General features: G+C 36.7%; 1 protein-coding gene across 1 annotated transcript; it reads left to right on the top strand.

The window, feature by feature from the left end:
* Positions 1-8,122: 8,122 nt before the first annotated feature.
* On the top strand, positions 8,123-22,855 carry LOC144442623 (location of vulva defective 1-like). Its single transcript, XM_078132002.1, has 19 exons — positions 8,123-8,255; positions 9,095-9,265; positions 9,942-10,219; positions 10,555-10,692; positions 11,058-11,102; positions 11,801-11,932; positions 13,138-13,380; positions 13,573-14,155; positions 14,533-14,651; positions 16,300-16,470; positions 16,796-16,956; positions 17,391-17,437; positions 17,857-17,960; positions 18,428-18,551; positions 18,896-19,128; positions 19,372-19,522; positions 20,152-20,832; positions 21,239-21,775; positions 22,743-22,855. Exons 1-19 carry the CDS (start codon positions 8,123-8,125, stop codon positions 22,853-22,855), a joined length of 4,164 nt encoding a protein of 1,387 aa, XP_077988128.1.
* The last annotated feature ends 4,999 nt before the right edge of the window (positions 22,856-27,854 follow it).

Here is a 27,854-nt window from a genome sequence, read left to right as displayed (position 1 = left end):
TTTTACCAGTTGCATTTTACACACTGTTATCTGACATATTTGAACATATTAATGTCACAACGTGGAACTTTACAGAATGTACAACGAGATTATACTTTTATCAGCTTGAGTAGGCACTTAGCAGGTAGCCCCTCTTATGTACCTAGGACCCATATACTTTATGAATAGAAATGCGGAACGGGGAATTTGGCAATGGGCAGTTTAGGGGAAACAATTGAAACTGCATAATTTTAAATGTAGTGACTCCCCGGATTGTTGTAAATTTGGGGTGGAAAGTACGACAGAATATATCTACTCGTATATTGCGCCAACGTTTTCAAACCCAAAAAATAAATATTACGTGGTAGAGACACTGTCATGTCTGACAACAAAGAAAGTATTTTATCTATTTTTAAAGAGGAAATTTAATGAAAGAAGACAGTTACATTTAGATCAAATATTGAAAACTTTTCACAGATTAAGTCTTCATTATAAAACTAGCTTATAGGTGTGCATAACATTACCAGTATATTATGTCAGACTGAGTGTAAGTCGAAAGTCAACATTTTCGAGAGGATAGTAAAGTAAAAGAGCGATATATTTCGATTTCATACATTTACTTTATTTTTGATACAATTTCGTATCATGAAGCGTTCAAAAAATTATGAAATTATGAAACCTGTTATGGTAAGGCGAAAAAATTGTGTTTCCGACGACGTCATGGCCTCAGAACATAGAGTTGTTAGGTTGGGATTTTATTGTATTTCATTTCCTTTCAATTTATTTTATCATTTCAATTGTTTTTATTTATGATTGCTTCGACCCAAAAACAAACAAAATGTCAGTCAGATACTCCTTCTGTGATACTAGGATGAAATGTGTATAGACATCATTGTGGGAAGAAAACAGAAACATTGTGTTTTGACAAGGCCAGGGGTACTTCGTAATTGGGCCATTTTCGTAAAATTGTACAATGTTGCAATAAAACTCGTAAAGTCATAATGCAGACATACTACCTAATCAACTGTTTATTTTTACTATAATCCCAGAGTAAAAAGCACCACATTTTCATACAAGAAAAATGAAAAAATAAACAAAATTGTACTGTAACTCTACGACATTTGAAGGATTAAATACAAAGAAACCGTGATCGTCCGAAATACTAATATACCGAGGTACTATTATGTATACCCAGGACTCTGGAAAAATAGCTGGATACCATGTGTTGTTTTGTGGGGATCCAAGCAAAAGCTCAAAGTTTGTCAGTCGGCAGGAAAGAATGAATATCCCTCTTGACGTGGGAAATTCAGAGGACATGAACGATCTTCCTTCTAATTCGGCCAATAACATGATGGGACAATCGCTAGTTCAATGTAAACATGTAAGGTTAAGTGATTCACTTAGTTTACTACAAAGGATCGGAGGATGGATGTATACTAAACAATACGGTAGTTCACGAATTGCTTAGAAGATGGTAGACGACTGTAATTGGCTATTCAAATTTCAGTAATTGTAAATGTATTAATGTTGTACAGCTCGACATGGTTTTAATGGGAATCGTTTAACACGGAGCGCCCCATCACCTTTTCATGGTTCCCTGTTCCGACTTTATGCTTGTAATGCAAAAGTCTATTTCGACACTGAATTGTACAGTTTAGTATACGAAATATACCATGCAATATATTGACCTTTTTACCATCTGTAAGGGAAGGTTACATTTTAGGAATGGGATGTGCGTGTGCGTGTGTGCGTGCGTGCGTGTGTGTATATATGTGTGTGTGTGTGTGTGTGTGTGTGTGTGTGTGTGTGTGTGTGTGTGTGTGTGTGTGTGTGTTATAGTTTGGCACATACATCAACCATGGCAATGCACACATGTTCTAAAATGCTTGTTGATGTCATTCATTCATTTGCATAATGAATGATTTTCGGTAATTAGGCAATATCAAACTTCAGGTTTCTAGAAGATCTTATAGTTTGGCATAACTATTTCCCAATTTAGGAGTATGTCATGCATTATAACTATAGCTAACATTTTTGTATTCCAATAATTATTGTGTGTAGGAACGAAAATCTAAAGACTTTGCCCTTGCAGAAGTCATTCGGTTTAAATTTAGTCCTATATATTCGTTGGGGCACAAACTGAGTTTATCCAGATTTGGGCATAAGTTTTGCTGCATATCTAAAAGATACTCGCAGTATTATATATACTGAAGCATACTTCAGGACCACTTGCAATTGGTTTAACTCAAACCTGGTATTTAGATATAACCCATAAACAATCCGATGACGTAATTTATCATACATATAAAGAAAACTGTTCAGCGAATTCCTACTATGTACTCAATTGTTCTAACAAAGCAAGAAGACAATCATAATGTTATTGAAGACATGAATCAACATTAACGTTTGACTGGAATGTTGTTTTATTGAGACATTTTCACTTGTATGAGTTAAAAGCTGATAAAGTTAGCTTGTGTCCCTTTAAGCAGCATTTTTTATAGTTATAAGAAGTTCGTATTTTCAATTGATATAGCACCAGACCGCATACTTTGGTCCCAGAATATCAAACTATTTCAAAAAGCAATGATTCTTTATTGAAAATGTAAAAAACCGAAATTTTCACTTTTTATTTGTAATTAAACACATATATGTTCTGAATTGCACTGGGTAACCACCACCCCCCCCTCCCCGCCCCGCCCATCTCCTTTGAAGGTGCACTATAACGCCAAGGGTATTCTCTTCAAACACCACTCGATTTCAAAGGATTATCTGCTGATGATGGGTAGACAGATGTACGTAATCATTTTATGCAGTTTCCAACAACACCGACACAAACAAACATGCCCAACATTTTAATCGCCTCAAATGAATGTTTCCATGCATGAATCGTTTTTGAAACCCGTGAGTAATGTGTTTATCTTCGACTAAACCGCGACAATTATTGCTCTGTTCCAACACAATGATTTTATAACAATCAATTTAATTAGTTTTCTTGCTACAATTAAAGGGACATTACTCTATTTCATTTGTTTAAATGTCATTAGTTGATCTGCGTCCAGTTGCCTTGACAGCAACTGTCATGAAGTTTTGTGAGCGCATTGTTCTCCAACATTTGAATTCACTCGTCACCAATTTCAGTGACCCCTTGCAATTCGCCTATCGGCAAAAGAGAAGTAGGGACGGATGATGCCATTTTAACAGTATTACATAAGATGTATTCACACCTTGAAATGGCTGGGACTTCAGTTCGCATGCTTTTTTTATTTTTCTAGCGCTTTCAACACAATTCAGCCCACCTGCTTGCTAGAAAATCAATTTTAAATGGGAATACCTAGTCCAATGATCTGTTGGATCACCAATTATTTCATCAATCGGCCTCACTACGTCAGGTTAAGTTCAAGTTAATCCAATGTATGTACTCAAATACAGGTGCACACGCGGCTGACTGCAGATCACCAACAATTTCCTATCCGTTAATAAAGTTTGCAGATGACTCTGACATGGTAGGTCTAAATAAAAATGGGGACCATTCAAGCTATCGAAATCGAGCGATTGGTTAATTATTGTGATCTTAACCACCTAGTGTTGAACGTTGCTACAATTTGTAAAAGTAAAGAAATGTTACAATGTAACCAATTTTCGCAGACAGTCGACTAAGCCTGATCCTGTTAAGGTCAAAGGTGAAAATTTATGTCGGGTAGTTACGTACCAGTATTTAGGTCGTATCTTAAGTAATGCACTTAGCTGGCGTTTTCACATTGACCTCATGTTGAAGAAACTCAACTCTCGTATGTACTCTGTTCTGTCTGAGAAAACTAAGATCGTGTAATGTTAAGCAGGAGATTCTCTCTCTGTTTTACAGTACAGTTTTGTTATAGAGAACGTTTTAAGTTATTGTATTGTCTGTTGGGGAGGAAGTATGATTAGTATCTCGAAACAAGAACTATAGACTTAGTCTAAATCAAATCATAAAGAAGGCGTGTGTGGGGGGTGGCAGTGATCAGTGGGTGTAAGCAATCGTTGGACTTTGTCTACAAGGACCGACTCGAGAACAAATTAACATTCATCTGACACTACGCATCCACTAAGACAAGAACTTGATGACAGACGAATCGACAGAATTGGTAGACTGAGGCTACCGGGCGGTGGCACGTGTCATTATGCGAAATCTTTCATATCAGAAACAATTTTAAGCATGCTACTTGAACCATTTCCTCTGGTTTTTATTGTATTCAACTTCATAATTACTGCATGCTTTTTACACCAGGCGTTACAAGTACCCTTTTACGGATTTAATAAACTATTATCTAATATTATCTTATCTTAATATTCTTCCAATTGAAAATGAAGTTAATTTTGTCTCGCTAATAAGTATACTAATTAATGCCACACATTCCCATATATCATTTCAAGCGAATGTACTATTGGCATACACATGCACAATGAAAACTCAAAATTAACTTGTATCCTGTCCTTTTCAATGTCATTAACCCAGAGTATCGTTACTGGTATATTGTATATTTTTGACCTAAGGAAATGACTTCATAAAGGGGAATAAGAAAACACAAAGGTTATGGTACGTTATGTATAGTCAGTAACGTTAGAAATACAAACATACATACATTTGATGGGAACGGTAGTCTTGTGTATTGATAATTCATGAAATACAGTTGTTTGCGTTGTCAAAGCACGTTTGAGTGATTGCTGCAGTAGAAGTAACGAATGGCCCATATAGTTTAACCGGGAAAGGAAATGGGATATGACGTTGTATGTTAAACAAGTCGAAAACTCCCTAGAAATGCTTATATGCCAGGGCCTAAGTTCCAGTCTGAGAAAAGAAAATGAAGTATCATGCTCGACAAGACAGAATTGAAATACACCTGCACATATAATCACTCAGTAAAGACAAACGGAAACATATCTGATACAGAATTTCCCCTTTTGTGTATGCGGTGTAACTCTTCACTACATCCCGCTCACAACCTCTAAGATGAAATAAAGCCATAACTGATTTTTTTTTCAAATGTTTTTCTTTACATGTGTGTTTCAAGGCGAGGATCTAAATGGATTATCTGGAGAGATTACTTCACCAGGTTACCCGTATCAATATTCTAATCGCCTCGATCTTTCCTGGACTATTACTGTTGCCGTTGGGATGCGAATCGAAATCACCTTTACAGCATTTGACTTGCAAATCCACAATAATTGTAACATGGATTACCTTGAGGTGAGTAGTCTCCACCTTCTCTGTATGACCTAAAATTTGATTGAATGCATAAACATATTTTACATTTCACATTTCCAACATGATTCACTGCGTTTTACTAATGTTTGTTAAATCTATCAACATTAATTTTAGTTCGAGGATTCAGGAACTCAGATGGAAAGGTTATGTGGTTCTGATCTACCAGGCAACGTCTACAGCTCCGGAAACGTTCTCAGTGTTAAGTTCCACACAAACAACAAAGACACTTTCACAGGTTTCAAGCTACAATGGCTTGCTGTAACTGGTAAAACATATTTTCTCTAATCAGTTCCAATTTCAGAAAACATTCCTAGGAACTCTTCCCCCTGTTAGCAATCCCTTGGAGGGCATCTGCGTTAGGGTAATCTCATGGGATGAATTAAACAACTATCTTCCATGCAACATTGAGACTTTATCCCTCAAAATTTGGATATAAGGTTCAAAATTTAAGACTAAAATACATTTTTCAGTAACGACCGTTATGAAACGTCTAGAACTTCTCTCTTGAAATGTTAACTACGACATTTTAGCAACAATTTTCTGAAATCGGTCTCAGACAGCTTTGCATGTGTTTTGGTGTTCAATCACCACAACATTTTTTTGGAGGGATTTGTGATTGATTAGCACCCCTAAAATACCCAATATAGAAATATTTCATCGCCATTTAACATAAGTCAGCATAGTCACGTAGTTGTCGTATTGAAGTTTCTAATGATAATGTGCACCAAAAAATTATCTTAATTGGTTAAAAATAGGAAATATCATTAAATCTGTTTCTTTCTAACTAATGTTTTTACAAAAAGTCAAATTTTTATATCCAAATTTTTATATGCAAGCTTTTATATGCAAATTTTAAGGAGTAAACTCTCACAATTACACTTAGAAGACATTTCTTTTATTCTGCAGAATAAAATTATCCTAAAACGATTGAAGGCATCGTCCTCAGAAAAATGCGTACAGCAATCACCTTTTCTGAAATTGGGACTAGACTATATCCGTGTCCACAAACATTCTATTACTAAGGTAACAGTCGGTTGTTTTCTACAGAAGGATTCGAAGATTGACCATCTATAATCAAACCAGCTCCTCCTTCCAAGCAAATAACTCTCTTCAACTGCTAAAATTGTTCTCTCGTCTGAGAAGACATTATCTAGTATCTAGATCAGAAAGCATTATTAGTATAAATGACTATCTTGTATGACGGATATTAATAATATTATATACCCTGAGGACGATGCCTTCATGTAAGCCAAAGTTGCCAGTCTACCTCCTTTGCCTTAAGAACAAATACTACACTACAGGAGTTCGATTAAATGGTGATTGATAATTGTACTCTGTCGGGTTAATTGTATTATTTGGATAGTCAATAACTTCGCAGAGAATTTCCCAATAGCTGACATTGGTGAATATATATCATTAATAGATCGGAACCTCATTTCTGTACAAAGTCAAAGTTCTTGGAACTAAAATTTGAATCTTTTCCATGGCCATTCGAACGTCATCATAAAATCAACCAGACAAAAGGTCGCCTAAACGTATTTAGTGTATGGCGGCAAAATCTGACAACCTGCATGGCGGCAAAATCTGACAACCTGCATAGCGGCAAAATCTGACAACCTGCATAGCGGCAAAATCTGACAACATGCATAGCGGCAAAATCTGACAACATGCATAGCGGCAAAATCTGACAACATGCACATGGTCATGGACTCACATGGATCCATTTAGTTATGTTTTAAACCACAACTCTCATGGTTTCCACCGACACGGAAGGCTAACATGAATTTCTTTTATTGTTATCATATGTATGCAACGCAAATGAACAAGTAGTCATCGACCAAGCCATATCTACAGAAATAAGGTATATTGAAGTTGTTATATATGCAATTTATCTTATTATAAGGCGTAAAAAATTGTGTGGTTCCGATTACATTCAATTTTATAATAGATGGGGTAGGTAGATTTTTTATTTTATTATATATATTTTTTTCATGTGTCAGTGTCTAGTTCAGTGTCTAGGTTTTCCATTGTTTTCCATATGGTCTCTGTGTTGTTTATTTATTTCTATCAGATGTACAGCCATTACAGATTGGAAGAATAGTTTTATATTGTCTTTTTAAGTTGATGTCGGTTTCCGCACCCACTATTTCTTACGAGACTTCACGACTTTATTATTATTTTTCTCGAATACGTAAAAAAAAAAGTTTAGGGTCGGCGTGAAAAACTAGGTGGGGTCGGGTAAAGGGAACCAACATCCTTTTTATCTGGCCTAATTATTCCTACCAATTCACCTCAACTCCCCAAATTTAACCACTCACTTTAAGATATCAAAATAAGGGGACTCGACAAGTTCTGACAGAATAAGATATACAGACATGCTAAAGCTCTTGCATATAAACCCCCAACCCGTATGGACAGAAATGAACCAACAGAAAAAGATAATAAGTTTTGAAACTATACTGTCGTCACATGACTGTACACAGGTGACATGAATTGGGTTAGCCCAGCGAAGACGGTGTGAAACGTCTGGCTAGAAGCATTTTCATGGTTTCTGTAGATTAAGAAGCATGGAATACGATTTTGTCCCAAGTTCATGCATGGGTTTCATCTAATCAGTGTAACAATAGAGATAACTTTGGGCCATTATTTTTGTTCAGTGCCAACTTGTTGGAATAGCTCTGTCAGACAACTGTTTTTCACAGGTAAATTTTATTTTTTCTCCCAACACTAGTCATGATTGTTGAAACATTTGCCAAATACTTCAGTTGTTCGTAACAACAAAAGGTTATATTTCTTGTGTAGTCAGTATATACTGGCAATAATAAACATGCAACTATCTCTCTGTTTGCCATAAGGTGTATTTTGAATTGTGGGAGTATCACCAGTTCTTCGTATAGCATGTCGTTTCAATTACTTCATTCAATTGAAAATGCTGTTGGAAACAATGTTGTATATGATTGGAGCCTACAAGAACACACATCAAACGACCGATTCCAAGTGATTGATGGTTTCAAGGAATTCACTGTTAATGGTAAACTTTGCTTAATGTCAAAAATTATATTTTACTTAGGGACGAGATCAATAGTTCAATGTAGGATAAAAAACTAAATTATTTTACTTTGGGGTGGGGAGGGGGTTTGAGCCATTTTAGTTCTCATCCTACAATTTTTCTTTTTAATAATGGATGGATGTTTTGTACCCCTAAATACCAATATACATCTCAAAATGTCAAATTGAGAAAAGGAAGAATTTTTGGTATAGTAAATGCATAGCACTATAATAAAGTGTCAGCCAAAGGATATGTTTTACTTACTACATGCTGGCTTGATATTCATAACATTAAATACTGATTTGAAATTGCATGTGTTGTTTGAAGCAATTTTTAAATTTTGGCAAATTTAGTTAGACGGGGTGGAGCATCTGAGGCCTAAGTATAAGAATTTAGTTTTTTATAAACGACCTTGAATGGGAAAAAAATCACAACCACAATTTATTGCCAAGCCCATAAAGACAACGTAAGTAGCTAGATCAATAGTTCAATGTAGGAGTAAATAGTCAATAATTGCTCGCATCTACTCATACTATCATTTCCATTTATACGGGAAAGACCTTTTATACAAGAAACCTTGCTTAGTGACTACTGAAATTATTCAAGACGTTACGTTAAATGTGGAGTAAACAGAGATGGCACTTCAAAGAAACATCAACCCTTGCACTAAATGTACCTTGCCTCGTCTTTTTATGTGAAAAATGTCAACGATCTCCGGTTGCACCTTTGCTATAAAAGAATAATCAACGCAATGCACATACAGTCATCAGTAAGATTGACTTAATTGTATTTAAGGTCAATGGTGAATTTTGTATTTATAGGCGTGGACCAATCATCTTTGATTATCAAAGAGAGTGCCCTTGATAAGGGAAGCAACTACAAATTGGTTGGATCAATAACAACCGAGGGATCGGGAAATGGGAGTTCTGTGTATTCTTTTACGACAGCAGTAGCGCCTTATGGCGGGACTTGTAACGTCAATCCAATAGCAGGTACGCGCTGTCTCTCAAAAGGCACCACTGATTAAAGCTTAAAGTGACCATATATGGATGACGCATGGGTATTGATTTTGGATTTTTAAAATTATGTTTCTATACTTAAAAAAATAATGTAAAACAATAGAAATCCTTGTTTGTAACTCAATAAATTACAAAAAATTAAAAATTGTTTACATGTTAGTTATTTTATTCCCAATAATAAACTTTTTACACGCTTTTTAGCTTTTCGTAATTTATTAAATTACAAACACGGGTTTAGTCGATGCTGTTTCACATTATTTTTTTATGTATACAAACAAAGTAGAGTTGTCTTAAAAGTTAAAAATCCACATCAATACGCATATGTCATCCACATGGTCATTTTGAAACTTGTCTTCAAAGACTAAATAGAAATATATCAAGTATCCGTCTTAAAAACTGCAAACCAAATTTAAAAGCATTATCATGGCAACATTACAAGTGTCCTGATTATAATGTACTTTTAACTGCATCCCTACATTGACACAAATGTTAAGTTGACTGGCATGTTGTCAAAATAAATGTACTTAACTGCATCCCTAACCGGTACAAATGTTACGTTGACTGGCATGTTATCAACATTCCTTTTAAAGGTGGCTAAAGGGTAAGGACATTCTTAACTATGTAATTGATTTACATTTCACTTTTGCAGGTTATGCTCTACGGACCGAGTTCACGGTCAGCTGTCATGGTTGGAACATGAATGGAAGGGAAGTTGGAGGACCTGCTATAGATGACAGATTGTACTTTCGCATACACTTAACAAGTAACAAAGTCACTTACGGAAGAGATTTCTTTCAGTCTACGGACCCAGTGATGGATTCCTTGAGATTACCTAGTGGCCCTTCAGAAACTGACCATATTTGGGAGTTGCTGGTAGAAATCGTAAATGAATATAAGGAATTCAATACAACTAAAATTGCTGTTCAGGTATTGGTTAAAATTGTTTGCAAATACAGTCTGGTATCATTGACATGCTGGTATAAGCCACAATTTGCGTAGCGGAGCATTAGTACTGATAGAGGAATGTTGAACGGAATGCAGTATTAAAACGCTGAACTATATTAGAGGTTAAATATTTCCTTGACAGTAAAATAAAGAGTTTCGACAACATTCGATGTTATCATAACATCAGCAAAACCAAAAAAAGGAAAATACGTCTGTAGCAAAACATACTCAAAAAAGAATGATATACCACTTTCATTGTAGCCGTATTGCCATTACTTGACATTCCTGTTATAATTTAACATGTAATTCTATTTTAGATGTTGCAGGACCAGCCGGAAGAAGGATCACTTGAGTTAGCTCTGGACATAATTAGAGCGCCCGATATCGTAAACGACTCTTACGTTAATTACAAAGCCTTGGCAGTAGTAAAGGCTGTGTCTTTAACTATTAACATGGTATGTTTACCTACGTCAATATTTTGAATCATTGTACCATACAGGTTTTATACGAGATCATACATTGCCAAATACAAACATGGGCCACTGACTGCAAATACCTATAATATCACGGACATAGATACGAATGGTATAAGCCACAGAAGTCTTTCAGTTGTGACTCAAACATATATCTGATGTGATGTAGTAATTCTTAGTTTAATCTAAACGATGGTATCCAATGTAGAATTGTATAGCATTAACAATGATTAAGGTGTATGCGGACATCTTCTCAAACTTGATGACGATGGAACCTGTCATAATTATGAGAATATATATATATATTACGCGATTAGTAATTGTTCCATTTGTTTTCTTTTGTGCAGGAAAGCAATGAAGAAGGCAATTCGGTGGGTTCGCAGAAAGAGATGGTAATAAAGTGTATTTTGATTTGTTGTATCTAGATCACATATGTCTGTCCCTCTGTCAATCCTGTGTTCGTCTCTCTGTATTTGTCTGTCTGCCTGTCTCTCTCCCTCTGCCTGTGTCGTCGTCGTCGTCGTCATCATCACCATTATTATCATCATCATCATCATCATCATCATCATCATCATCATCATCACCACCACCGTCGTCGTCGTCGTCATCATCATCATCGTCATCATCATCATCATCATCATCATCATCATCATCATCATCATCATCATCATCATCATCATCATCATTCCTTGCAATTAATTAGGGGAACGGTTGCTCAGAATTTCATCTACCTTGCCTTGATGGATATATCGTAGTGTGTGGCCTGCTTATTAAAAGATGGGCGTGGCTTGCATATTGAAATGACGATTGGTATGATTAGTGACATTTCCCAATTTGATATGTCATCGTGGATATAATGATGATATAATGCGAATATGTCGTATAGCCTTGATTTATTAAGGCTGCTTGAATTTTATGTAAACGAAATTACATCTACTACAGAACGAAAAAGAGAATGCATCCAAAGAAAGTGCTTCCCTTTTTAAACAAATCGTCAAAATGTTCTTCACCATAATATACACATATAAAAGTCTAATTTGAAATGGCCTTGAAAAAGGCATTTAGTTTATATCTGGTTTATACATTTCAGTTAAGAACAGAAATGTGTAAAGTGATAGAATCGTCTGCAAGTCTGCTGACTCATGAAGAATCGGTATATCAGATATCATCGGCAATTGAGATGGTTACGAGAGTACCATCGCAACTGACCAAGAATGCACAGGTAAGTAATATCAAAATTTCTAGTTTACTTTCTTAATTTGGGGCACAGGTAACATTGTACGATTCATCTTTATTTTTCAAGTTCTTTGTACTGGAACTAATCGCCTAAGCCTGTAAAAGATGTTTTCCATCATGCCCATACTGCTTGCTCATATGAGAGTTTGAATGACGGGGGTAGTGGGAGGGGGTGGCGGCATTTCGCTCTCAGGGTAGTGGTACCTTGCATATGTAAATTGTAATGCTGTGCTATTATTTCGGCGTTTAATATCAGGATGCCGCAGTTGCAACCATATCCAAGGCCTCTTGTGCCATTGCTTCAATTACAGAGGATCGGAATGTACACCAAGTAAAGGTCCTAGAGGCGTCAACGGGTAAGTGAAAATGAAACCCTACGAGCTATCAATAGTAGATATTGTCGACACTTCCCGTTACTTCTGAAATAAGAACGACAGCAGAAATATTTGTAGGAATTGCCAGATTTGAATAAAAGTTTTCAAGTGAAAAGACAACGACAACACAGCTTTCACAATCTGAGCATATATCGTAAAAGGGAACTGTAAGCTTAGAAGTTTTCTATGCCATGATAATACAAGTCTTGTGGTATGTATATCCTCATCGATATATTTGGTACATTCGTCTGCCAATGTTTTGGAAGCCATACATGAATCCCAGTCAGCGAATGATGACAATAATGCTGGCAGCAGTCACATAACTGTGAGTGTGTATGGCTTACTTTCCTTTAATTCTTACATACATTTGACCAAGTATTCATCTCTCATGGATGAATGAATGGATGGGTGGATGACCATAAGTCACATTTATTCAACAAAAATTAGAATCGAACACGAGTCTAAACATAAGCACTAAGGAACTCAATCTGATTAAAATCTGATTTTAATCAGATTGTAAGGAACTGATCACGAGATTATTAGATTTCCAGCATGGAAATCACCACTTCTACAGTTGCTAATTTCTTTTATAGAGGGGTTAGTAAATATCACGGAATGTTGTGAAACCGTTTTGTATGTACATATAAGTAGTTCTGCGTTAATATGTGTAGATAAGAGTGAATAAAAACCTGACTTCCTTAGCCGACAACAATAGTGTTGAACGGATGGGGTTTGGAGAGGCCTTTATTACTCCTGCTGATTTTTCTTCCTTTCACATTCATGCACATGATTTACTGCATTGCTTCTACTTTTCTAGGCTCGTGATTTAACCAATACTATCGTCAGGTCTCTGACAAACTTGTCATCAGGTGTACTTCGTCGAATGTTACCAGGAGAACAACCTGTTAATATTTCAACTGAAGGTATATCCATGCTGTTAGAAAGGACTACTATGGAAGGCATGGCTTACAAAACAATACAGCTTCAATCTGGACGCTTCTCTCTACCATCACCAGAAACAATGTTTGGAGATGATAACTATGACACTGTTGATTTAAAGGTATGATAAAACTAGGATATTCTTTGTCATTAATAATATTGATGTCAGCACGGTAACTTAGCCATGACTTCTATAGATGGAGCACATTGCCAAATTAGAATGTTATATATGTTGTTGTTCTTTTCATGCATAATGTACTATTCAGTTGAAAGTTTTCCAATTGAATTTCGATTTATTATCACATTTCTGTAGGTAGTTGACTACAAGAGGAACCCATTTACATGGGATAAAACATCAAATGTTCGAGAAAGGGTGATCTCTGTGGAGATCTACGACGACAACCTCAACATTATTGCACAGCAGAACATATCGGAAGATTTCATTTTTACAATTGACTATCCCAAATTTCCCAAGACAAGTACACATACGTCCTCTACTGAAGTTCCTGCCGTGTCTACCTCTGACGAAATTACATCAGTCATCGCCATGTTTAACGTCACATCTCATGCCTCCGCAGTTCGAATGTATATCTCGACCTCAGAATACTCAACTTCTACCTTCATGATCGACACAAAGTATGGCGAGGTGCCAGAAATTGATCGCTTTGATTTTAGGATGATAGTACCAGGGGACACGGTAATAAACGAAGAGAAAATATTGACATCAGAAGGGGAAAACTCGAATACGATATCAAATATAAACACACCTGCTAGGATAATTAGACAAGACGAGAACTATGAACAAATCGCACCAAACACAAAGACATATGAAGTATTCATACCAACGCAGTATCCTGGCACATATTATCTGCAGATATCAGAATTCAATGGACTCGGTAAGTTTTGGTTCCATTCTGAAAATCGCCCAACACTCATTGCTCTCTATGTTGCCTGCGTATAGAAATTGAAGCGATAATTGAACTTTACATGCTGTTACGAGAAAAGAGCAGTAGCAATGATGACATTCTCTAAATTTGTTTCCCTTTTATTGCGATTTGTTCTTAGATAGTGGGTACAATGCATAGAAAACGCTAACGTCCCTATACTCTGTTTTAATGGAGTTGGAGGTTTCTATGTAATTGTATACCTTGTATACGTTTGATTTTTCCTACCATATAGTTATGTATAATGTCTTAAGTACCGGAATACGTCTTGTTATTACCATGATATTTATGAAAGAAAGCACACTAATTCCCAACGTTTTATCAAATAGACAAACCAGAACACTCCATTATTAACAGACCACGCCAACCATTCACATTGAAGATCCATACAGCAACGTGTAAGTACTGGAATGAGCATCAAGAACGGTGGACACCAGATGGATGCAAGGTAAGTGTTGTTTTCAAAGCTGATGCCTTTATCCACTTAAACGATCGTAAGGGATCTCATGGTGACTTCAAAAGCTACGATAGTGTCAATCTGCTTACAACGGGGAGGGGGATATTGTTCGATTCCTTTACTTATTTTAATTTCTTGTGTATATTGTGGGGGGGGGCCTTGTTATTTTGTAGTTCTGGATATGATCGCTTTGCTTTTTCCTACAAAAGCAATCACATCCAGCACTACAAAAGCAAATAATAATATACGAAGGACTAAAGGTGATTAAAGGAGTCAAACCAAAATTTGAGATTAGGTAGATGTGTATTCCTACATCACACCTGTAACCTAATGGATGCAGGGAGTTGGTCCAAGCGTTCCTCAGAGTACCGTTTTGCTGACAGAAATAGTTTTCAATTGAACACAGTCCCTCGGTGTACCTGGTGGTCTGGAGATGTTCCAGTTCGCACTTAGATCCCTCATGACCGTGGAATATTGCTGTTTTAGGATACACTGCTTGATTAGATTGGCTTGGTTATTGATTCGTGAGGAACATGTTATTTTCAGCACACCTCTGTGCTGATTATTTCATCTAGCTAAAATATATATGAATGATTTAATGTTTTAGGTGGATCCTCTGTCAACTCCGGAGGAAACAATATGTCATTGCAATCACCTGACAAACTTTGGGGTCGAATCCTTCTACGTACCTATCAATACAATTGACTGGGATGTGGCGTTTGCAAATTTTGCACGTCTTCATGAAAATCCAGTGGTGTTCGTTACAATTTGTATTATCATTGTCTGGTATATTGTTCTTCTGGTGTTCTGCCGCAGAAAGGATAGGAACGACCGTCTGAATGTAAGTTCAAACCAACACCTTTTTCGAGGTTGATCAGTCAGGATTTACAACTATTGAAAAAGAAAATTATTCACGCAAGCAGTAAACTGACAGTGACGAACGTACCTCTTACGACTATCTACCAATAATCAATTTGTGTAGACCATCATCACAATGCAGGTTTAGTGATTGGAACTACCAGTCACTGAAGGTCACGACATACTAGTGTATTCAGTTGATTGTAATATCAAAGCTCGGACACAATAAATATAAATCGTTCAATTCAATACTGTTCAATATGAAATCCTTTGGAAGTGGTAATTACAGAATTTAACAACGCATTTCTGAGGTGCACACTACGATAAGTGGCCCAAATCTGTTCCAAATGGGCAATCACTGAACATGAGTGAATCTTTGAAATTGTGAGATTTACAAGAAATTATAGCATACAAATTTGTTTCGAACTACACTGATGAAGTTGCAAGAATCTAAACACCCTTGCTTTGATGTTGTTACTCCATTCGTTCCAGAACTGTTACATCGAATGCTGATGAGACATTAATATTCCATCTGCCTTTAACCTCAGGCATAACTTCAGGCAATACGAAATTAAGTGGAAGCATGAATTGTTAACCTTTATCACAGACAAGGCTTACCTTGTCAGTGCGCATACATGTGATAACCTTGATGGCTCAGAGCAAACAAGATACCTGTATGAGTTACATTTTGCTTGTATTCTATTTTTGTGCTGGTAGGATCATAGCCCAACTAAACAATAAAACGTAGCAATATAATTTGTTATTCCAATCTTCTTTGTAGTGGAATACGACAGCATTGGTAGGAAATCGATCAGGTGATCACGTCCAATATCACGTGACTGTCTATACAGGTTTCACACTGGCTTCCGGAACCCGGTCAAATATATACTTCAAACTTTCCGGAGAAAAAGCGGATTCTGGTATCAGACTTCTTAAAGATGTTTTTGGAAAGGTATTTTCCACATATTTCAACAATTTTCTAAATCCAATTCATACAAAGTAATTCATTAAAGAAATCAATTAATTATATCTTCTGTCGACATTTGTACGCATAATCCATTCCAGTTTGGTACATACATTAGGTATTTTGTGTATTTTTCAAGTAGGAGCATAAATGACCAACTTTAACTTTTGTAAAGATGACACAAGGGCAGAGTCTATTTGTATTTATGGCACTGTTTGTTTTTAATTGTTTTCAAATCTCGAAATTCAATCTTTCCATGCATGACTCAAAGGCTAGGCAATGCTAATTAAACATTCATCAACTTATGTTGTAGCTGTTCACAAGTGGAAGTATCAATCACTTCCTACTGACTGTACCAAAGAAACTCGGAGAACTACAGTATCTGTACATCTGGCATGACTCTTCAGGTCTTGGTGATGATGCATCATGGTTCTTAAATCGTATTGTCGTCACAGATAGGCAAAATGGGGAGTGGTAAGTTTACATACATATTTATAAGCAACAGTCGATGTATGTAACTTGAATGTAAACTGGGCAGTAATACAGGTTATTGTGCACAACACATACATACATACATACATACATACACACATACATACATACATACATACATACATACATACATACGTACGTACATACGTACGTACGTACGTACAAATATTGTATATATATAAAACTAGTCGGACCTTTTGGAAAATCTTTTATACTGCATTATGCACATGGTGCATTATCGGTTACTCTTATAAAAAATCAACCTCGGGAACTACATATGCATACTAAAGGTTGTCGACGAAGAAGATTGAGGTACCTTTCTGACGTTTCTGTGGCTGTTACAATACTCCCTGCTCCGTATCATGCAATAGCATTGGTGACATGCGCGATTTACATCGCCTTTTTTCTTATTTCAGCTTTTACTTCCTGTGTAACCAGTGGCTTGCTGTTGATAAGGGTGACGGTAAGATTGATCGTATCTTGACAGTCGCTGCAAAGAATGGCACGTTGGACTTCAAAAACCGGTTTGATGCCCTTAAAAGGCAGGGGTTAACTGAAGACCACCTGTGGGTTTCTATGTTCTTACGACCAAAAAGAAGCAGTTTTACACGTGTCCAGAGACTGTCTTGTTGCCTTTCAATGTTGTTTGCGTACTTGATTTCCAATGCCATGTTCTACAAAACCGACTCCGAAGCAGAGAAGATGAATTTTACCTGGATACACTTTGGGCCAATCAAGTTCTCGCTCCAACAAATCTACATAGGTACCATCTCAACACTCGTTGTTTTCCCAGTGAATGCGCTGACCGTCTACATCTTTCGGAATACAAGAAGGACCGGTAATAGGTCGACTATTTTCCATAAGTTCTTTAATCTGTTGAAGTTGAAGTTGCGGAAGAGTTCCTCAAGATATTCCAAAGACGACGAATCCTCCGATATGACAAGGTTCGAGAAGAAAAATGGTCTGATGCTGCCATATTGGTGTCTGTACATTGCTTATAGCATCATATTTCTGGTGACGTTGACATCCGGGTTTTTCGTCATCATGTACAGCATGCAATGGGGGCCAGAGAAATCATCTGACTGGTTGTTTTCATGCCTCACTTCTTTTTGTGAATCAGTGTTTCTCATCGAGCCCATCAAGGTAGGAGGAAGCATTGTTTGACATTTTAGGGTGTTCAACCATGAATCACACAGGCAAAGGAGATAAATGTAAATCTAATACTAACCGATCCAGTCTTATCACGTTACTTGGTAACCCTATCAGCATACACGTCCACATTAAAAGTACATTTTGCGATAGGAACAATATTCAATATAAAACGAGAATAGTTTTCTAATATATCATTTATCCGAACTTAAAAAGTAAACTGATATTACACATACTGTTATGCGTTTTATCATATGTACAGAATGTTTAAGTTCATTTGATTTGATTATTTCAACATTTTTAGGTTCTCCTTCTGGCCTATTTGTTCGCATTGATGACAAGAAATCCAGAAAATACGCAGGAGCTGATACGGAACGAGACAATCGCTAAAGATGACGACTACGAAAACTTTGATAAAGTACCCCTAAGTAAGTTTCTCTTTCATGTCTTACTCTACTTAAATATTTTAAAGAGAAAGACCATGTCACCATCAGTGGTATAAAATGATAACTCACTGAAATAAAACTGTTTGCTATTGCACCGAATATCATAGTTTTATGTCAACTCGAATGACATTTATATTTTATCCAAAATGGTGATGATTCTATGGAGAAACAATGTGAGGTGTTACAAAATGTGAACAGTAAAAGTCAAAATGGCATACCTGATTTACGACGCGTTGATCTTATCTTATAATGTTTTTGACTGTGAACACTTCTATTACGTTAATATAATAGTAACCTCTGACAATTGCTTTCCATTGGTTTGATAGATACGGAAGAAGATTCTCCATATAAACCACTTACATCAGATGAATTAAAGTCAATAAAAATAAGGAGAGCCCGAGAGAAACAAATGATGTCTGTATTTTATGGAATTGTTGTTTACGTGCTGTTTGTGGGGCTGTCAATAATTCTATGCAGATACGTTAGAGACCCGATGACATATTACTCCAACACTCACTTGGAAGATACCTTCATCAAACCACATTCAAAATTCAATAAAGTGAGTTTTAAAGCAAGTTTAATATTGTTTGTGTGTGTGTGTGTGTGTGTGTGTGTGTGTGTGTGTGTGTGTGTGGAAGGAGGGGTGGATCTGATGGAAGCGCTGATGAACGAACTCTGTGCGCGCATTGGACAACATCCGCCAGTGATTCCTCTGTTCGTTGATGAGAGTGTATGTCTCCGTATGTGTTATATGCTGCAACCATGTTTTACCCTAACCAACCGTTCACAAATTTTGTCTTAGATACGCACACCTGACCAGTTCTGGGATTGGCTGGAAACAGTGTTTGTTCCAAATGTGTACAAAACTGAAAAGTACTTAACAACTTCTTCGACTGACGGAAGATATTTTCATATTGGTTCACCTCGCCTTAGACAACAACGACATAGGAAAGGTAAAGGAGCTTACATACCAATACTATACAGAATACGAAAGATTAGTATGTTTGTTGTGCTGTTAGGGGTAGATATATACACAGTGACAGCCTTCGTTTCACGTACATCATATGTACAAATGTAACAGCTGCGATAGATATCACGTTTAATGTAAGATTGACCTAGGAAATGATAAGACTCGTTGAGATCTGGAAGAAACCAGTGTATATAAATGTATACAAAATCATTTCTCTTCCAATATCTCTTCAAACTTGGCTTTATTTCGAATATACATAAGAGGCCTGGGTTGAATCAGTCACTTTAGCAGCTATCTAAGATTAGAATATAGAACAACTAACTATCAACCTAAGGTAGTTCTTAGTCACTCACCGCCTCCATGCCTTATATATATTGCAGTGAAAAAATAGTAATCGCGTTTACCAATGTGTATTGCGATTATATCCGCACATCAAAATACTTCGCCTTGACGACGACATTACAGCTAGACATTATAACATTGTTATAACCATTACTTAACCACAGCCCCCCCCCCCCCCGATAAATAAAACACCCACAAAATCAGTCCGTGTTTTTCGTTGGTAATTTTAAAAAGCTTAACAAAAGTTATATTTCTTACATTTCGGTTTAGGGCCTTGTGTGCGCCTTGTACAGACAGAGCAATTCGAATGTGAACTTATTGGCCACCTTGAGACCTTGGATTTCGATGTTCGCTGGCAATCAGCTAAGCCTGACACAAATCATTCAAACACAGCCAGCCCTTGGAAACACCAGAATTCCACAACCGTAATTGGCATCCCTGCTTGGGGACGGTATGGATATTATGACACTAATGGCTATGTTGCAACTTTTCCAAGAGAGATATCTGAACTTAGAAAGCTGACGCAGTCGCTAAGAGAGGAAATATGGATAGACCGATTTACGAGCGTCGCATTGGTAGAGTTTGACTTGTATAACCCCGATAGTAAACTGTTTGCAAGTGTCACATATATGGTTGAGTTCTTGGAGCCTGGTGGAGCAGAGTGCATGAGCCTTCAAACCTCTTTTCGTCTTCTCCACAGTGTGTTTGGTGAAAACATGTCTTACGATAACTATGCTATAACTGTATTTATTTGCTGGGTTCTGCGGTTTGCATTAGGCATCGGTCTGTTTGTATCTCTGGTCCGAATGCTGAGTAAACAGCGACTTTCATTCTTTAAGTTGACATGGAATATTTTTGATCTGATCCTGGTTGCAACTACCTTTGCATCACTGACGTTCATGGTTGTCTTTGAATTCACCACAAGCCAAATCATGACAGACATCATTAAGAGTAAGTTTTCCAAATTTCACTCAGATTTTACCCAGATTTCACTCAGATAATAAATGAAACTTGTTCTTCCAACAGTCAGAAGAAAATTCACAAAGACAAATTTTGTTCCATATTTAACCAAGGCAAGATTCTCTTAGAGGAATTAGCTTTCGTATACGTACATTTATGAATGATTTTCAAGATCAAACAGAGAGGAATTAGACAAAATGTCAGTGGTCAGTGTCTCATTCCATTTTGCCAAATATTTGGATTTTACTCTAGGGGGGGGGGTGTTGTCATCCGAAAGAATCAGTTTACAGTATAATAATAAATTGACTATATAACATTAACGTTTTGAATGGTTATCCTCGAGTCAATAACAAACCCTACAACACTAAAGTCATTGAACGTCTTGTCCACATTGCAGGTGGAGAAGGAAATCTGCAGCAAATAGCGAAGATGCACAACGCTTTAAATCACATCTTGGCTGTCGATGTATTCTTAGCAATTCTTCGCTTTCTGAAACTTCTGCGTTTCAACCGCAGAATGATGCTACTGTCATTGACCCTGAGAAAAGCAAAAGGAGGGCTGTTAAGTTTCGCCATCTCTTATACTATTATCATTTGTGTCTTCTCTCATGCTGCCTATCTAGTGTTTCATACATACAGTGATAGTTTCAAAAACGTCTCAAAAATTGCATCGCTACTCTTCACCATAACTGTTGGTGGTTTCCCAACTATAAACAAGAGGTTAGACGTTTCCTGCCAATTTTCAACCCTTTTTCTTATTGTTTACGCAATATTTACTTTAACTATTACTATGAACATCTTCATTGCTATCATTAACGATGCATTCTACAAATCAAGGGCAGTAAATGACAAACAGAAGAACCACTTTGATATGCTGGACTATCTTATGAGAAGGCTAAGGGACAAGGCAATTGATATGGGTCTATGGACAAATGGTAATATAAATATACACACTACTATTATTTACACCGCTCTACATACATTTGTATGGAGCACTGTTTACTCCAGCACTGTGACAGACATTTTACATATACTGAGTATATATATAACTTTACACCGAGGTTATGTCTATAAATAATATCGTAAATCATACAGTTCTTTGACAGAACAGGAGACCCACCGATAATGAGGAGCTCAGTCTCTTCGAAATATGTGGGTAGAACTGTATGGTTTATGATAACACGTCGCTAATATAGCATCTTTTTGGATTGGTATTAAGACTGACTTCAGAACTTTACAATTTTCAGTTCAGCTAGTCACATTTATGTATGTATGTATGTATGTATGTATGTATGTATGTATGTATGTATGTATGTACATGTGTATGTATGTAGGTAGGTAGGTAGGTAGGTAGGTAGGTAGGTAGGTAGGGAGGTAGGTAGGTGTGCGTGCGTGCGTGCATGCGTATGTATGTATGTATGTATGTATGTATGTATGTATGTATGTGTGTATGTATGTGTGTATGTATGTATGTTTGTAGGTAGGTAGGTAGGTAGGTAGGTAGGTAGGTAGGCAGGGAGGTAAGTAGGTGTGCGTGCGTGCGTGCATGCGTATGTATGTATGTATGTATGTATGTATGTATGTATGTATGTATGTATGTATGTATGTATGTATGTGTGTATGTATGTATGTATGTGTGTGTATGTGTGTATGTATGTATGTATGCATGTATGCATGTATGTATGTATGTATGTATGTATGTATGTATGTATGTATGTATGTGTAGGGTTGTACCGGCAAGTGTACCTGTTGGTGTGCATTTGTTGTTACAGTGATGGCTTTGTGTCAGAGTATCTGTCCATGTGATATTCATTTGCCGCCATGTTCTCGTAATGGTTGAATGTGATATCAAAGCTATTGTCATAAGGTTACCTAGTGTATCTGTTTTTACCATTTTTGCAGAGAATGATATGAGAAAGAATGAAAAGGACACTACTATCGATAAACACTTCGCAAAAATCAACGAGAAACTCGACAAAATTGAAGACTTGATGCAAAACTTCCACTCCATATGAGCAGCAGGCGTGGATACCAAGTCAAACACACGTGGTCAACACTCTTAATCTTCTATGATATTTTGTATTTGTATATCACTTATAGTGTTATACACTGTTATTTGTAACTTTTCAGCAATATGCTAGAATTTATGGACTTGTCCATTTCAGCAATTACAAGCACTTGTATTGTCACAAGATAGCAGGACATTTTTAAAAAGATGTAAACTCATTTATTGCTATACTTTGTGTTCCCATTATATTTAGGCCAATGTATTGTTAGTTTTGTGACCATTTATGACCATTCTACTTTTCAAGAAATACGTGAGTCGATTTGAGAACAGCGCCATGGCAGTGGTTAAATTTCAATTCAGGGCAGGGTTAACTACGGTAACGTTAACTCATCATTTGTCCGAAACTAACATTTTATGACTAGATTTGCCTATCAGCCCAATACTTTCTGCATTGTTTTCCTACAGTGATCACATTTCTCAACTCACTTAAAAACCAAACAAAACAATGAGTGATCATTTTCTTTGGAACAATTTACCAACAATTAGGTAAATATGAGACTATCCCTACAGGATGGTCCATATATATTTCCACCACAAATGTGTACTTTATATAATGCAATATCAATAGTCTTACCATCTGCCGGCTTGATCAATGGAGTCTAGTCGATGTGTTACTCTCCTAAGGCCATCTGGGACCGAATAACCTATACCTCGATTGCCATCACTTTGCCCTCACCGTCATAATTTCAATGAGCTAATAACACGCACGCGTGTATTGAGAGTCGTCGTCAGCGTTAAAATGTTCCAGAAAACAAGTCTCCAATGTAAGCAAACATTTGCTGTTTTGTATGAATAGTATACATATGGCGAGAGTAATTTAGACTGTCATATTTAGAGCATAAGAACGTTACCATCCGTTATCTTATCCATAACAGATACCGTATCGCTACCCAGCTGCCTAGCTGGTGGCACATGTCGATGTGTCCAGGCCACTTTCCTCGAATAAGATGGCGTCATCACGCGACTTTGCATCTTTCAAGGCAACAACGAACCTATTAGTATTACCCTCACTTGTGGCAAGGTTTAAACTTATTGTAAGAACCCTGCAAAAAAGGCACAATCTTTCCCAGCATTGCCTTGCTCAGAGTAAAGAACTGACTCAGCTGTGAGTACCACTGAACATGGCAAACTGTAGTTTGATATAACAACAAATTTCATGTTTATTCAAAAATTAAGTTAACTTTTCAACGTGAAAAATATTTATTTGTTGTTAGAAACACTTTTGATAGAATAGCTGTTACAAAATTAAGGATTTCAAACCATATATTGCCAATTGAAAATGGCCGTTACAAGTACATTGAAAGGAAACAGAGATTATGCACCTTGTGTAGTTCGAGTATTGGAGATGAATTTCACTTTGCATTACTGTGTAAAAATGAAAAAATTGAGAAGATAAGAGATGAATACTTGGACATTACAGTCGCAGTTACTTAAATTTGATAATCATTCTCATTTGTAGATGGTACTCTAGCAGGTGTCACAGCTAGATATCTCAGTAATATACTTAATATTTTCAAGACATTGTAAACATCAGTGTTTTTTGGTATATGTCCTTGCCAATGTCAGTTCTTGTGTACACGGCTTAATAAATAAATAAATATATATATACGCATTGAGTTGTGGGTATATGAACTATCCCACGTGCTTCACTATTAAACCACGTCTAGTTTCAGAATCTATTACTTACAAAGTGAGTTACACCTATTCAACAACACAATGTCAATGATAGCACGTGCACCATTTACATTTATCCGTGTGCCATTTGTTCTTGTGATAAAAATGTTATGCACCAAAAACCATTCAAGAATAAGATTTATTGCTACAATACAAGTGGGGGTGGTACTTAGTCGCAAAATTCAAATGTTTTAACTCCGTGTGACACTTGTTCTGATGAACAGTATCAAATGCACCGAATATTGCAATGTCAAATTATAGAATATGATTTAAAAGGCCTAAAAAATTATATGTTTCCGGTTACCTGACCCCACCTAGTTTTTCACAGCCAACCCTAAACTTGCTTTTATGTATTCGAAAGAAAAATTAATAAAATCGTGAAAACTGCAAAGTTGCGCGAGAAAAAGTGGATGCAGAAACTGACATTAACTTGAAAAGACATTATAAAATTGTTCTTCCAATCTGTTATGGCTGTACATCTGATGGGAAGACACCAATAACACAGAGGCCATATGGAAAACAAAAGAGAACATAACGACCTGAACTAGACACACACATGAAAAAATATACAAAACAACAAATCTACCTACCCCACCTACAGTATTCTAGAATTGAGCGTAATCGGAACCACACATTTTTTTAGGCCTAATTACAGTGTGAAGAACGTTATTATTGTTCAGGAACAAGATATATTGCGACAACATGAGGGAGTATACAGTCGCAAAATTCACGTTTTTAATACTGTGTGACACTTGTTTTGATAAACTATGCACCAATTACTACAATTTCATATTATAGAATTTGATTTATTATTACAGTGTGAAGAATTTTATAAACAGCTATATTTCAACCCAGATTTCCACTTGGTTTTATAACTATGTATGATTGACGTTTTGTAATTAAATGTAACACAAGTGCTATAAATTTCAATGTCATGATTACTTGTCAAGGGCCTCAATAATTTAAATGTTAATTATCAATTAATAAAACTATGACACTTTGGGTCAACACTGTACCTTAATTATGTTGAGAGTAGTGAATGAATGGATGAATAATTCCTTTACTTTATTCCTTCTATTGATTGACTTTCTATATTGAATATCTTTGATTTCAGAGTTGAATTTACCAACACGTTGGTTTATTTTTCGCGTCAAACGAGATACAAGCGAAATTTATAACTGTTTTTTCCTTACATATAGTAATATATAGTCAAAAGGTTGTTATATTTAGTCTGTAGACCAGGAAAACAACAATCTATGAAATATTACACGCCCCTATGGCGGCGCGTGCATGCGTACCAAATACATACGGGTACTTTTATATCCACACCCGATCGTGTGGCGTAGACATTGAAAACAGTTGTACATTTTGGGCCGCCATATGTTTAGTAAGGGACCGGTCAGTTTCTCGAAGTATTTACACATTTATGACATGTTCTGTAACTAGTGTAATAGGTAATACATCATTACATGTCATAGGTACCCTGGGGCCATGGGGGGGGGGGCGCAGAACCTTCCTTCACACAGGTATCATAAAACGAATAGCTTATTTTTTCAGTTGAGAGTCACACGTGGAACTATGAGGGACACTAGAAAATAGCTAGTTCTTTAGTATCAAGGGGACGTTCGATAAACGTGATATCAGGTGGTCTAACGCCTTAGGGGACTACTTGTAAAAAGTGAAGGATATTTTCCATACCTCTGACCACTAAAAAGATTCTTTTTATTCTAATCTAATAGTGGTCTGAGCATAAACTATAAAGTTAGTGAATTTGCAAATTAACTGAAAACAATTGAAGATTTAGGAAACTAAAAAAATCTCCAAATGGAATGATGCCAGTCTTTTACTTGTCTTTGCTGGAGTGTTCTTGGTGGTGGTGGTGGTGGTGGTGGTGGTGGTGGTGGTGGTGGTGGTGGTGGTGGTGGTGGTGGTGGTGGTGGTGGTGGGAGGGGGGTTCCTCTCGTGTTACATAAGACAGTTTCCCCTCCACTGTCTATGCACTTGTCGAGTTATTAATTAACATGAGAATAGGGTCAAAGGGTGAAGTGCATCATCAGGTATCATCAGAGCACTGCACTGTCCCTACGGCAGTCACTACGCTTGTACTACCACCAGTAGCGAACACAATGTCAGGCGTACCTTATATTCGGACTATTTGTATATATTATCTATAATTCTTTGTTTCCCCTCCAACCACAAGGGCATGGGAAGTTCAGGCTTAATTTATCCCATGTGCCTTTCACGGCATCGTTGTGTTTACTTGCGGCACATGATTCGCAGTATGGATTTACATGATTCCTGTCAATGTTTTGGACGTTGGTAGGAAGGCTGTGTTCATCACAGATAAGACAAGGTCTAAATTAATTTTGGTACTGTGAATTTGTTTATTTGCCATCTGGAAATGTAGGCTTAGTCCAGAGTTTCATTCTCAGATCGGCATGTCTAGCCTGTTCACTGTTAGCTAGCCCTCGGAGGTACGACTAGCTAGCGACGTATCTCAATAACAGCGCCGTCAACACGCTGGCATGTCGGTGCCCATGGGCAACACTGGCCTACATACGGCCTTAGCTAATCAAGCTTGCATACGGAGTACGAGAGTCGATTCTGACAATGTGCAAAACAAATTTAAAAGAGAATCGAGTCACAACTTACTCGTCAAAAAGGAAAAGGCTAAGTAAGCTTTGCTCATGTAGTATCAGATAGCCACATTATCATGTATATATTAGATCGAATGATTGGGGTGAACTTGAAGAGTCCATATTTCATACGTCAATGATCATTTATAGACTGATGGTCTGGGGGTCAGCGTAAGCAGATCGTGGTATGTAATCAATCAACTATTATATCGTTCCAACAACTTGACAACAAAATCTCCTAAGCTCTTTAGTCAGTTTAGGGCCTAAAATAATGGATCCTCTAGCTAGTTCTTTAAAAAGGGGGCTATGCTAACATTTGTACCATTCCTATATGGGTATAAGATTATTCAATCCCATCATACCTACGAAAAATGACTCGTGAGATCAGTTAGATTGGAAACAACCACTAACTAGCGACTATCAAAACCTCAACCCCATAGACTTTCACCATAGATAAGGAAATGGGTCTATTCCTTGTATGTGCTATTTGATAGTTGTGTAGTTCTGATAGAAACCAATCATATATATATATATATACCTACACTAAATATATTTATATATATATATATATATATATATATATATATATATATATATATATATATATATATATATATATATATATATATATATATA

Source organism: Glandiceps talaboti, chromosome 11, assembly GCF_964340395.1.
Source record: "Glandiceps talaboti chromosome 11, keGlaTala1.1, whole genome shotgun sequence".
NCBI lineage: Eukaryota > Metazoa > Hemichordata > Enteropneusta > Spengelidae > Glandiceps > Glandiceps talaboti.
Note: the sequence above shows the minus strand (reverse complement) of the source record. Positions and strands in the feature narration are given on the sequence as shown.